Raw genomic sequence first — 14,189 nt, forward strand, 5'->3', positions numbered from 1 at the left:
AATTACTCCTAGGAAGTAACGCACAGGAATTTTCAAATTCATGTTCCTTTGCACTACATTTTCTCTATTCTATATCCAATGGAAATTAAGATTTATCTGCTGTTGTTGCAAAGAATGCATACTCATGGATCTATTAGTGAAACAGCTATTTCAGCAGCACTACAGATTCAAGCATGGAGAATGTGAAGTGGCACTATAGTGAGACTGATGGAGAGATAATTTTGCATATGTATGTGTGGGTTACGCCCATGGAAATGCAAGAACCAAGAGGCATGGGGTCAAAGTCACAGAGAATCCCAGTGCTCACTGTAAGAAATAATTGTATTTGTCACTTCACAAACATTGGAAGAAAGAATGCAAGTGAAGGCAGTAATGGGGTTATAGTTACAAGGTGAAAAATCAATGGTTGCACAAAGAAAAAACACGAAACTACTTAAAACAACCAAATCTTTTAATTAGAAAGCAACAAACATGCAAACAGCAGGTATAGAAATTTATTTGAACCAACGTTTTTACTATAATGAAAGTTACTTTAAAACATTGATCCAAGCTCCCACATTTGCAGGTTAAGGAAAATATTGCACTTTGCATCTTCTAGCACCCCTCATACATGGCAAAACATTTTAAAAACATTTTTGCTTATTTTACTTGCACACTCTCCCCAAGTCATGCACACAGTCATTCAAAAACAAAAGGTTAGGTTATCCAAAAGCAATACCTTAGAATTGCACTAAAGCTCTGTAAGGAAAAATATAATTAATGTCTTATACAAATTCCATTAACGTCTAGGTGCTTGCACACAACTGCCGGTTACTCTTCATCTTCGTTTTCATTTTCCTGACCAGATCCTTCTGATCTGTCACCTTCCAACCGATCTGCAAGACACAGAGATTTAGTAAAGAGAACCTCTAAAGTTTTCAGGGTTTGGTAAATATTTATAGCGTACTATCTCCCTGGGCTATTACACAACACACAGTGGCTGTGAGTTATACAGCAGAAGAAAGCCGGTATGGACTGACAGCAGAGATTGTGTAGAAACGTTAGCACAAGAAAGGAGAACAGGAGAGAAGTCCTAAAGGATCTGCAGGCATAAAAGTGAAATTTGTATAGAAGAGGAGAAACCTTGTAGTTGCTGACTGGCTGTCAGCACAGGAAAGATGAAGGCAAACATAATATTAAAAAGAGATGGTGAATACAAGGCATTGAAACACTGGGGAGCTAAAACTAGAATAGCTGCAGTTAGAAATTTGTATACTCCAGAAAACTGGGGAATCACTATCTGTCACTGTATACATCAGAAGTACCACCTTCTGATGTAAATGTTTAGAGGAAGGCAAATACAGAAATGTGTGAGGGAACATGATTGGCTCCAGACATATCACTCAAACACCATGCACGGTCAGAGTAAGAAATACTCCACCCAGCCATAACGCAGATTTTTGCTGAAACTGTTGTAAATCAAGTGCTGGGCAGTTCTTTGAGTATTTTACTCCAAAGAAATCATAAAAAATGAAGAAAAACCCCAAACTAATATATTCATTTACAGCAGTGGTGACACACACCACTGGGCTGGATACAGGGGCATCCTCCTGGCCCTCTCATTCTCACAGATCAGCGAGAGGTAAAAAAGGAGCAGCAGCTGCTGCCAAGCAGAGCTTCCCTCCTTCCTCATCACTATAAGCCCACTGCTCTGCTCAGCCAGTGCCGGAGTCCCTATATTCAGTATCTACAGTCACTTTCACCCTCATCTACAGTTCTGTTGGGTTTCCACCCCATACGTCATACCAGCCTCCCAAAACTTTGTCTCCTTACTTCCTACCCAGTATGATGCCTCTCCATTGTCCTACATCTTCAGTATCAACCCACTGCAGTCAGCTTCTTCAGCACTAACATCCAGGAACACCAGTTCCCCACAATTCTCCATGCAACCCCTCATATCACCAGTTTCAGCCCCTAGGGAACTGCTCCTTTGCTGAAGGGACATCCTAGTACTTGCCGCCCCAGGAACAGCTGCCAGTGGCCTCCTTAATATCTCTCACATTCCTGTATCTTCATACCCTCCTTCGTCCCCAGACAATTCCAAGCCCACGACGATAGTCAGTTTATCTTACAACTCATTCCAGTCATCCCCAACAGCTTTCCCATCACACAGCACTCACCTTAAAGATCATTCCTTAGAAAAGAGAGTATTTTTCAACATCTAATTAGTACCTTACGAATAAACTATTTCAGGATGGATAGTATGGTAACATCTAAAAATATATTTTGCTCTTTTCTTGCTCTTTGTTTTGAGGTAAAAAATAACAGCTGCAAAAATGTTGCAAGTCTCACACTAAAGAAGCAATTCCTAAGCACTTCTGTTAAGAGACCCTTGAACAACCCTTAATCTTCTCACCAACCCCAAGTGTAGCCACAGACAGCTGAAGGTCTTGATGGTTCCCCAGTCCATCTGCTATTTCATAGACCAATGTAGTGGACAAGCTCTTCAGAAGACTCTCACCTGCTCTTATATGATTCAACGAAGCCAACATTCGTAACATAAAAGAAGCTGGAACTGTAATAGTGTTTCTGGTCTCTTCCAGCATTAATTCATTACGTGTTATAACCTGGAGGCAGGGAAGGGGAAAAAACAGCATCAAAAATAAACATTAAATTGTACTACATCAATATTGGTTTGTAGATACAAAGTTCCTATGCAAAAGGCATTTACAGAGTCCAAAATTACAATAAGGAAGCAATATTTTAGTAATTACTATTGAATACAGTTATACCAGTTGCACGTGGTAAGAAGTGTCAGACAGTGGACTCTGCCTACAGATATATAATTGGCTATCTAAACAATATTCTATAGTAAGATCATCATTCCGTTGTCCACATGCATGGTAGATATTAAGATGAGCAACTGGGAAAAACTTTTGGAAATGAGATCTTGCACGAAGTAAGGAGGAATGATGAGAGAAAGTACTGTTACAGATGGCAACTGTTGTAGAGAACAAAGTGCTAGCACCAGCGCTGGCCAAGAATGTGGGAAGGAAAAGAGATGAGGTTACCCTAAACTCCTACCTTCATGCTGCTTGAAAGTTTTGGAGAAAATCCAAGGAACACAAGCAATTACTCTATCCCAGTTCAGGAACATTCTTCAGCTCCATAATTCTTTCTAAACAGATCTATAGCTTGCCTCTAAATGACTTGAAAGAGCCAGCTCCTACTGTCTTAGTTTTAAGGGAAAAAAAAAATCACTAATGAATATTTTTAGCTCTTTTGCCTCCTTCCTTCCTTGTGGTAGTTCCTTGCCATCCGTCTTGCTTTGATGTTAAGTTCTAATCCCACACCTTAGCTTGTCTCTCAGCTTTCAGACTATGATCTTTCATTATCACTAAGCATAAAAATTTCTTTAGGTGGAGACAAGCTCTGACCATTATTCAGTCCTTCCTCCCAGATCAGCTGCTGTAAGGCAGGAAAATAATGCATGCCTCTTTCTCCCCGAGACTCCTCCTCAAGCCTGTTCCTCTTGTGAGGAACATGTTCTTGCAAATGTCTGCGGTGGCCTTCTCCTAGCCAAATCAAAGCACCTCTCTTCTGCCATTCTCATCTGTTTACCAGGAACTTTGCACAGCTCATCACTCCCTAAATGAAGCAAACTGAGAAGACAGCAGGCTGCCACTTTTTTCCTCTTTCACCTCCTATTTCTCCAGTGCATCATTAGTAACACCCTTTTGACAGCCTGCTTCTGATGCTTTTTCTCTATTCAGAGATTTGTTCCCATCCCCGCTGTCTTTCCCTGTTCACCAAGGTCATGGCTTCTCTTAATTGTAAATACAGTTCTATATCTATACTGAGCTTTCCCCAAACACAGTGCTTCCTCCCTAGACCTTCCCTTCCATGGAAAAATTCAGTTCAGGTCTCTTGGACACTTACTCTAGCCAAACTTAACATGGTGAAAACTATTTGATTGCTATAAACCTGTCCTGTCCTCTACATAGGTATTTCAGTATGAGGATTAAATTAAAGAAACATGTAAAATTACAAACCATACTGCAGTCAAATTTTCTGTAAGTTCTACATTTTTTTATTAAAGAAAAAAATAATTAAATCTCTAAATACTTTGTTATTAATTAAACTTAGGTGACAAAAGTATCAGTACCATAATTACTTTTAACACACATTTCTATTTAGCCATATTTCTAAACCCTGAAGGCTCCAAAACACATCATAGATTAAAATTATCATACAATATACACAGAAGTGTCACTTCACCCAGTGTTACTTCTGCTAAAATAATGGGAAAGGTTCAAAAATCACAAGTGGATGGTTTGGGTTTTTTTCAGGGGAATGGGGAGGGGGGTGGCTAAGGGTTGTGGGTTTGTTTGTTTTAAATATATGTAGCACTAATACAGAGAAATAATAACTAAAAAAACCCTGGGCTACTATATCCCTGCTGTCCAAGAGTTTGCACAAAAAACCCCCAAACCACCCCACAACCAAATTTGCCCTAATACATTACTTACAGAAAAACATCTAATGTTTTAATACAGTTTTATGTAAATCACTAAAATATGATTATTCAGCAGTCAACTATATGATCATAGGCCAGTTGCTAGGTACATTGTTATTGCTTTGGGGGTATGAAAACAATGTGTTACATAACTTTTCATACAGACTTTTATAACTGATTGGGCTTGCAATGTTTGCTTTATTCCATGAAGTTCCCAATATGCAATCTTAACCTTAACTCCCTTTTATGCCACAGAGTATTTCATAGGATTGATTTTTGCACTCCCTGTTCTTCTGTATATGATTTTATTTCCTTCTGTTAATTTATTTAAGGACAACCACTACCTTCATTTCTAATTCCTGCCAGTTTTCCTTTTATAGCTGACTGTTCATAATTTTTCCAACTTCTTTCATGTACATAATACCATATCATATCATATAATTTCTAGGAGAGTTAATGAAATACAAAGTGCCTCTGCGTGCTGCCAATGATACGGAAGTTAGCTATTATAAAGGGCAGGTTTTTATTTGTAGCTCATTTGTTGAACATTAAATAACTCTGTTAATTCCATATGAGTAATTTACACCAAAGGCTTTTATAGAATTGGAAGATGTAACATTACTGTGAAAAAGGAGGAAAGGTTCTTACCTCATCTGCAAGTTTTCTGTTAAAAATCTTGGATTCTTCCAATGGCGACCAAATTTTTATATCATAATCGATACCCGAAGAGGCCAGAACTAGAAGTAATAGTAATTCTAAACTGAGTGTGTTATGTCTTTACCAGTATTTTCTGCACTTAACTGGAGCTGAAGAAAAATACTTCACTTGAAGCATTTACTTGCAAATGTCAGTTCCCCTGCTGAACATAGAGCTATGTAATTACTAAGTCTCCATATGAGATTTGAGCTATAGATTGTACATTTTTGAATATATATATATGAAGAAAACACATGCAAACATCAAGAGCCTCCTTTTTTAAATTAAAAAAAAGCACCAGGATATACATAAGATAGGAGCAGAAAGTAAGAACAAACCCAGCCACTACTAATATATTTCTGCTGATGCCCTGATAAGTATATGCATTAATAACAAAGCCTTAGGATTTGTAGACCCAGATACAAAAACAGAAGCAAGATAATTTCAAACATATTTTGACATTTGATAATTTCAGTGTATTTCACGTAAATTTATTTGATATTAAATATAAAGAAGCAATGGGTGTTCTTATAAACACTTGCTAAAATATGGAAAACAAAGTTGCAGAACATTCTCTAGATGGTTGCACAAAACCACTATGGGAATAAAAATTCTATAGAAAGATCTGTACAAGATTAACTGTCCTACAAGTAGGATGACCTCTTCATTACATTTTCAGTGTGTGACAGGGAGACAGTCGCACTCCATCAAGAAATCAGTAAAGCTACAGGGCATTTTGAAAGGTGCTTCCAAAGGAAGTGTCCAACCTAGCCACACACTCCAGACATGTATAGGAACACAATTTCAATTAAGGATTGAAAAGTTTGAGGCTTATCCAATGTAGGGCAGTATTCCATGTTTCCACAAACTGTCCAAAAACCCCCAGTTTCTTCTGGTATTATTGTAACTTTATTTGCTTATTTATTTACAGCTGACTGTTACTCTACAGCCATGTAAGCTATGAAAAAAGAAATAACACGAATACTTTCTTTGGCTGTGTCAGAAGCTGCAGAATGGTTCAGATTTTCCATCTACATGTCAGATGACATATGATTCCTTCTACTACTTTGGTCCATCTTTTCTATAAATATTTTCCCATAAATACAAATTATTAGAATTTCTGTGGATTATATTCATCCTTCTGATCTCACAAAGCCAGTGAGACTGAGACACCCACTTCACTCAATTTATTGAACAGAGCCAAGTAGAGACCAGATTCCAATATCAACTCCCAAAGTGTTGCTGGCATTTCAGTGACCCCATATTTCCCTCATTAGTGTCACGGAAAACATTTAATGTATTGAGGGGAGCAAGAAATGGAGATTCTTCTTATTACATCTTAACTTTCTATAAATACTATGTCAGTAACGGTTTCATTCCAAGACATTATTGAGTAAGGAGGGGTTTAAGGGCCAAAGGTCATTAGTAAAAGACAAAATTAAAAGCAGTATTCTCTAATTTACATGGGAAAAAGTGAACAATAGTTCATTAATCATTACAATGATCTATTGAGCAAAGAATTCAAGACTGAGCTTTAAAATGCTTTACTACAGATAATCTCAACATGCAGACTGTGAAAAATGATCATCTTACTTGGGTCAAATGGATGAGGCTGAAGACAGTTCACCACATGATTATCAGCTTCCAGCAGCATGAGATGTTCAGCAGTATGTCGATCCCATATAAAAATATGGCCACAGTCTGAACCACTCATGACAAAGTTAGATCCCCAAAAATTGGCTTCCTTTATCTGCAGTAAAAAAAATTTGACAATTACTTTATAAGACTAGCTTGGAAAGCACATGAAAGAGTATACTCCCATTTCTGCAATAACACTGCCTCTGAAGTAAGAACTCTGCAAGTGCAGAAACAAGAAAATTTGAAGAATTTAAATTTAAGAAACAAAATTAAAGAAAAATTCTCAAAAAAAGAAAATTCAGAGGGTTAAAGATCTCCAGAGCCAAGTGGCTGCTAACAGAAAAAGGGAGAGGAGTTGGGGCAGACTGAGCAGTTTGGAAATAAATAAGGTGACAGCAGATTTGCCACTTTCCAAAGTGACTGAAGGGTATTGCAGAAAGACCCAAGGTCCTTGAGAAGGCTTCCAGAAAACCGGCCACCTCTCACCGCAGCTGTATAGTTTGTGGCAGTGCCTCACAGTCAGTGAAGGGATGCAGACAGCGTGCACTTGGGCTGTTCGCTTCTCGCACCTTCTCCAGGAAGCTCTGACAGCGCTCCGGGAGGCTGACGGAAGGCTTCCTTTGGAGCAGGGGGACCGTCTCAGCAGAGACGGCAAAGGCTTCCTGTCACATTCTGCCTTTCTTCCCCTGCCATCAACGCACAGCCTCTGCTCCTTCTCTCCATGCGATGAAGAGAGGAACAACATCCCCCGGGTGAAAGGAAGAGGGGGGTTTTAGGGAACAGTATGCTCATGCTTTAGGCTAGTATACTATATAATGGTTTATTACATCATCTATTTCCCTTTCCTTGTGTGAAGTGCTATAATTCAGGAGGTATTTAAATGCCTTAAGCTCCATAAATATCCACGGCTCATCAGCATCATTGTTCTGGATACACATTTGCTAACAATGCCGAGAACACTTTTCTAATGAAGTGACCATCTCTCCCCTCAAAATGACTAGACTGTCTTGTCCCTGACTCTAAGAATTAAGGAAAATAGTAGCTACAGTCAATAACAAGATAGCTGGCTTGACCTGTACTTGACTTGAAAAAGTCTTCGGGAGACAAGCGAGTAGATAAATCTGCATTTTTTTCTCCTCTTTGTTCCCATCCCTCTCTCCAAAACGTGGTAATGTCATGGGATTATAAGAATAATGTATTATCTGATAATCATTTATACATATTAGTTATATTTTTGCATGGATTCATATATTTACTACTTATATTAGACTATACTATTTATTTCTTAAACATTATTTATAAATAACTACTTGTATAGTAAATGCTGTATTATTTATTAATTGTGTATTTACTGATTCAGCGGGAAAACCCAGACTCCTTGAGTGTTTCACAGATCTGCAATCTCATCAGTTTTGGAACTGAAGGCAGCTGAAGCAGTCTGTCCTATGAAACAGAGTAGTATTACAATGAAAATGATCATGTAAATGACAGAGAAATTGCAGGCCAGGAAAAAGTGGCAGTGGTATCAGATATCCATTTCCTTGAAATATAATGTTGATATTATTCTACACCTGTTACATTCAAGAAACCCTGATGATTACAGCCTGAAAGAATGTGGCTTATTCAATTTCTGAGCCAAAAAAAGCCACCCTAGAATATTTTTTTCAAGAAGCAACTATTAGGTTTGTTAAGTGTAGAATAATCTTTCCATGCCAAGGTCTCTCTTGCCCTCTCTTCCTAAAAAGATGTAACCCAAACGAAGCCAAACAATTAGTCTGAGCAGACAAGAATGGGTCACTTCCTTCACTAATGATTAGAATCTTCTTCAGAAATCACTTCTGATTTTACTCAGAGTAAGACATCAAAATAACTATTGTTAAACTTTTAAAAATAGGAACAGGCTAGGCAGCAGTATCTCTCTCCGTTGCTGTCCTACATCATCTATAGGGTGAGAGGTTAGATGGCGTGGCAGACGGAGGAGGGACATTGCTTCAAGAACAGTCAAAACTCAATCACAAGATGTGAGCTGAAAGCTCCACAACAGTCCCATGTTTGTGCTGGAGAAAAGAGTCTGGAAGTTAAAAACGTAATCCTACACACAAGATTACACTTTAAACAGTTACCAGTACCTCTTACAAACTCTTTAACTTGACATACACTGGGCAAAAGAGATACCTATGTAAACAGAAGTTTCCTATGCAGCAGCTTTCAGAGTTCACACAGATGATGTCCAATGTTTGAAGTTTCACATAAAATAATTTCCTAATTTTTGGTATGTAAGAGTATGTCCAGCATAAGGGACAGAATTTTAAATTTGAGGCCATTTGCACAGAATCCTACTATGGAATTATTTTCCAAGTAACGCATCATAATAAAGCTCTAAAGAGGACAGTGCCTGCATCCTTATCTATCTTTTAGCATGGTTTTCTCAGAAAATGCACTGGAGAAAAGGACAGAGACATTGTCTTGCTCTGTGCTTTGCCCCAGCTATCTTGATTTAAAAATCACCGTGATAAAAAAATCATATTAGTAAGCTGAACCCTTATGGCTGTTAAAAATATGTACTTTATTTCCAGTATGAGTATGTCCAGTTTTAAATTTCATGCTTGCTAGATCTTTTCCTATAGAATATGTACCAATGACTGCAGTCAGTGCAATAAAGTCATCCTGATGTCTAAAAATAAGCCAGAGAAACTGCATTCCTGGATTCTGTAGTGAAAGATGTTTCTCCAATATATTCATCTTTTGGCAGCTTTTGTCTTATAGGTCCTCTTAATATGTATTTTTTACTATCCTGTTAGAAGTACATCTAAATTATCTCCAATAATAAATAACTTTATATTTTAATTCTCAATTACAACTTCTTCCTGCTTCCTTTGTATTCTCTTACATAACTGCTGATTTTACATTTCTAATATTCATAAAACCTAATTTTAGCACCACATAAATTAACAGATTTGAAATTCACATTTAAAAATTTTGTTTTCAAACTCATACACACACTCAATTCTACTGAATGCATACACAACTTATCCCATTTATTAGGTATGCACAGATGCTCTATTCAAGAAAAGTTTCTTTAAAGCCAGTATTTTAAAAGGGGGACTCAAGACTTGGGGAGAGTGGAATAGAGGAAGAATGGCATATATGTGAAAAGAGGTAAGACTAGGACTGGAGGGAAAAATAGTGAGGAAGAGACAGGAGAGACAGAACTAACAAAAGACAAATTTTGAAGAAAAAGAAAGGGATTTTGGGCTCACAAGAGTGTTTTTTTCCTCCAAGAGCTGGAGAGAAACAAGATATCCCACCCCACATCATTCCACTACCATGTCACCCCCTGCTGCCATACTTTCAGGTCTGTTTCATGAAAAAACAGTAACACCGAACGACATCATTCGAGTGGTTACATGGCAGGGATCTGTGTGCTGGACCTAAAAATGTTCCAACCCTGCCAATGGTGCAAGAAAACACCAGTATAATGCTACTTATCTTTTGCTTTCTGACAACATAAGAATCATGCTTAAAGTATGCTTATTAAAAAAATTGTAAGATCGCCAAATTAAGTTCTCAAAAGTAAGGAAGTACCAGAGTTATTCAGTTTGCCTACATAACCTTAATTCACTCTCCTTATATATCTGTATAGATATATGTATTAAAATAGTTCACGTTCATGTAATTGACAAGACAATTTTATTCCTGGGCTGCTCAGGTGTGTAGGAAACAAGACCTCTCTAAGCTGTCTCCTTTACAAATTTAAAGGAGAAATACCATCAGCCCTCGCCTTGCAGGAAAGAGGGTATCGATCAAAAAAAATAATTAAAATGAAGTTGGCTACCATAGAAACCAAGAGGAAAAATTACATCATCTTCCATTGTGTGCATTCCTTGTCATAGGTGCTCATGTGAAACAAAAGCAAAAACACCAACATACATCCCAAAGAAAGCAAACAACAAAATCCTTTAAATAATCTGTATAATAAGACATACGCAGATGGAGACTGAATTAAGACCACTTAGGCAAGCTTAGTTTTAATATCGCTTAACTACAAAGTGCTGGATGCTATGACTTTTAAACTAAAGGGGTTTTGAGCAATTAAAATTAATTTCTGAAATACAGTGCAAAACTCATTAATCAGAATTTATTCTAAGCCTTGTTGCTTATGTAGACTGAAATGTGCATTTACTGAAGCATTTTCCTCCAGTGTAATCAAATTCATTCACACAAACTCTAGAAAATTGCTTTTGGAGGTAGAGGGACTACTCCTCAGATCATCTGCAAAATAATACACCTACTCCTACAAAATACCACCTAGTGCTCAGAACTTCACAGCTTCAAAATACTGTAAAAAGCAAAAAAAGAAATAGCAAGGAAAACAGCGTTTGTTTCTCATGCACCACTGCTTCACAAACACAGTAAGTGCATATTTCTTAAAATACAGTATTTTGTATGAAAAAGACAGAGTATCTAGTAGTTAGATTATGATTTAATAACTACCACTATTTCCTTTTTTTGAAATCAGAGATGTCAAAGCTCTTCAAAATAATGATTTAATCCTCACTTTCCCTTCCAAGCTGTTCAAAATTATTATTTAATCTTTACCTTTAAAGAGCCTGGAAGGGAAAGCGAGGATTTAATCATAATTTTAAAGGTAGGCACATTTTGTATCACTTAAGCTGACAGGCAAAATGAAAAAATTGTTAAGAAAAATACCCAAGATTTCAAAGAAAGTTAAGAGGAGAGAGTCTTAAACTCAAGAAAACTTAAATGCCTAACATGGTGACACATGAGTCATGCTAATTTTTATTTTAATTTAGAGCAAATTATATGGCTTCCAACTGAAAATACAAGAAAAAGTGCTTACAATACATTACAATATCCTTTTTGGCAAGCATATCAATGTAGCAGCTACACTGATTCAGTCCATAAAATCTCTACAGTTCCCAGAACAGACAAAGAGTTTGTACCATTGTTCGGGAGTTCCGATGACCTTTATAAACCATCTTTATTAAAGGACGTCTAATATTCAACGTTTCCAGTTCTTCCATTTCTTTTCTTTCTTTCCTCCTTCTGAACAGCTCCTGAATGCGGGCAACAGCAGATCGTCTATAAATTGCAGACAAAGAGAACACTACTGAAGTCCATCTCTAAACACTGAAATGGGCTATCAAAAAGGACTATAAAATAATAATTAGGCACTCAAACACACTCTCCATAAGTTTGGAACAGACATCAACATTATCCCAAATGTAAAATTACAGACTTTAATTTCTTCCATCCTGGCTTAGAACAAGAATAGCATGCAAGACAGTGGAATGTCAAGTGATGCAACATTTTATTCCCTCTCTGAAGAACAAACTTCAGCTGTTGGCAAAATTCACATGCTCTTTTATTATTCAGTGCTAGGGATATCCTCCACCCATAATGAGGTAGCAAAATTCTGAAGTGAAAAAATCTATGCCAAAACAGAAGGTTTTAAAATTTAAAAGTTATTAGGGATCTAGTGCGCCTTCCAGTTTGATTTGGGTTTTCCCCAAAATTTCATCCAATGTATTTCTCTTCACTATTTCTGTATGACAAGAATCAAGATTTATACAGCTTTAAAAAAGTTCCTACTAAGGCAAGAGATGATTTGAGATCAATTATCGTAGCAACTATCCCATACGTTAGAAGTAAGGGATACACCTGAAGATTTCCTAGAATAACAGAGAAAAATTAGCTAAATTATACATTTTGTTTTGTGAATGTTTCCCAGGAATCTACTTTTTGATTAATCTGTGAAAAGACCCTGGTGCCAAATTTTTCGTGTTTAACTCTTAAGTTTGCAGATCCCCATAATTCCACCTATAACCAAACTATCACTTCCCAACACCTGCACCTAACTCTTTTTCTTCTTTTATTCCATGTCAGGATTGCTATTAAACTGAGGTCCTGAACACAGTCCAAGGGGAAAGTCACTCTCAAGAAGAAGCAAGTACAGATTTTAGCAGAATGCAAGGAGTCAAACTATTACAGGAGTTTATATGATCCTGAAAAGTAAACTGAGCCAGAGCTGAATATATTTGCAACCTCAGTACACTGCTACCAGAAAGCTAGTAACCTGAATTGGTCCACAAGTAATGTGGTATGGTGTTTTAGTCACTGATCCTGGAGACTCTTGCAACAAGTCCTCTTTTCCAGAAAAAACCCCACCAGATCTATCTCATAACTAATTCTCTCAGCCAGTGGTCTGCTTAGATTTTTGTTTCATTTTTGTCATAGGAGAATGCTGGACCAAAAAAATTAAGATAAAGTAAGTGTTATCCTACAGCTAGGCAAAGAAGGAAAATGAATGCAAGTAATGAGTCATTAATACAGATTAAAAAAAACCAAAAAACAAAAAAACCCCACCCCCCAAAAAAACCAAAACCAAAACAAAATCAACACAAAACAAAACACCCCCACCCAAACAAACCACAAACTGTCATACTAAGACAAATCATCTAATACAGTTAAGCTTTTAAAAGATATTTTAATACTTATTTTTATAGAAACTAGAAGAGATTTGTAAGCACTAACCAACAGATCCACTTAACAGTGGACTATTATAATTAATTTGTTAGAAGTTTGTCTACCAAACAATCCCAGAAAAAATAGACTACTACTACTCCTTTGTGAAAGTTTTCTATCCCCTCAAAATGTCATATCTAGGCAATTTTCTAGTTCCTCTTTCTTATACTACACTAAATAAATATACTGTATTTGTTAGTTAGTCCTTCTAATATATGGAGTCTCAACTTTAACCTTCAACAGATTTAAGAAGAGGGTTCTTCACAAAGTCTTCATACAATGAAGGAAAAAAAAGAAGCCCATGTTCTTCATCTACTGTGCTTTAAAGATCACAGAATTATTCTCCTCACCAGTTTACTTCTATGTGAAGGAAAAGAAGGATAGCACATATATGATAGGCTACATAAAACACTTACAGAAACTTTAAACAATTATTTGTACATATTTGTTTTTGTACTTGTTTTTAAAAAAGATGGGTTTTGTGTGAGAAAGTAAAAGTAAAATAATGTAGTAACAACTGCTCTGCTACCAACCCCATCAGTGATCACACAGCTTTGGAAACAGCACACACAGCTCTTCAGCACAGGAAGACCCTTTTGGTTTCAGAAGCACACCTGCTAGCCTTACACCTATCACCTACTATGATTGCTATTTGTGTTTCCGGTGTATTTATCCACATTAATTAATTAATAAAAGATGTTCAGTGAAAAAGCTACGTTAAACATCAGTAGCATTGACAAAGCAGTAGACTTGTCTAGCTCTTTCAGAAGGGTTACTTGCAGTAACTGCAGATAGCAGTAACAAGTCTTGGGAT

At 36.9% G+C, this 14,189-nt stretch overlaps 1 protein-coding gene across 5 annotated transcripts in view; it reads right to left on the reverse strand.

Annotated features, from left to right (window-relative positions):
- Nucleotides 1–433: 433 nt before the first annotated feature.
- DCAF6 (DDB1 and CUL4 associated factor 6) overlaps nucleotides 434–14,189 on the reverse strand; it is a 90,615-nt gene continuing 76,859 nt past the window's right edge. For all 5 annotated transcript variants that reach the window (XM_072885451.1, XM_072885443.1, XM_072885434.1 and 2 more), the window contains 5 exons: nucleotides 11,794–11,932; nucleotides 6,785–6,941; nucleotides 5,144–5,232; nucleotides 2,501–2,606; nucleotides 434–875 (listed from right to left, as the gene is read on the reverse strand). In XM_072885451.1, the coding sequence (XP_072741552.1) occupies nucleotides 811–875; nucleotides 2,501–2,606; nucleotides 5,144–5,232; nucleotides 6,785–6,941; nucleotides 11,794–11,932 (556 nt within the window). In that variant the 3' untranslated portion in view covers nucleotides 434–810. The remainder of the gene's footprint in view (nucleotides 876–2,500; nucleotides 2,607–5,143; nucleotides 5,233–6,784; nucleotides 6,942–11,793; nucleotides 11,933–14,189) is intronic.

The sequence above is a fragment of the Ciconia boyciana genome, chromosome 1 (genome assembly GCF_034638445.1).
Source record: "Ciconia boyciana chromosome 1, ASM3463844v1, whole genome shotgun sequence".
Taxonomy (NCBI): domain Eukaryota; kingdom Metazoa; phylum Chordata; class Aves; order Ciconiiformes; family Ciconiidae; genus Ciconia; species Ciconia boyciana.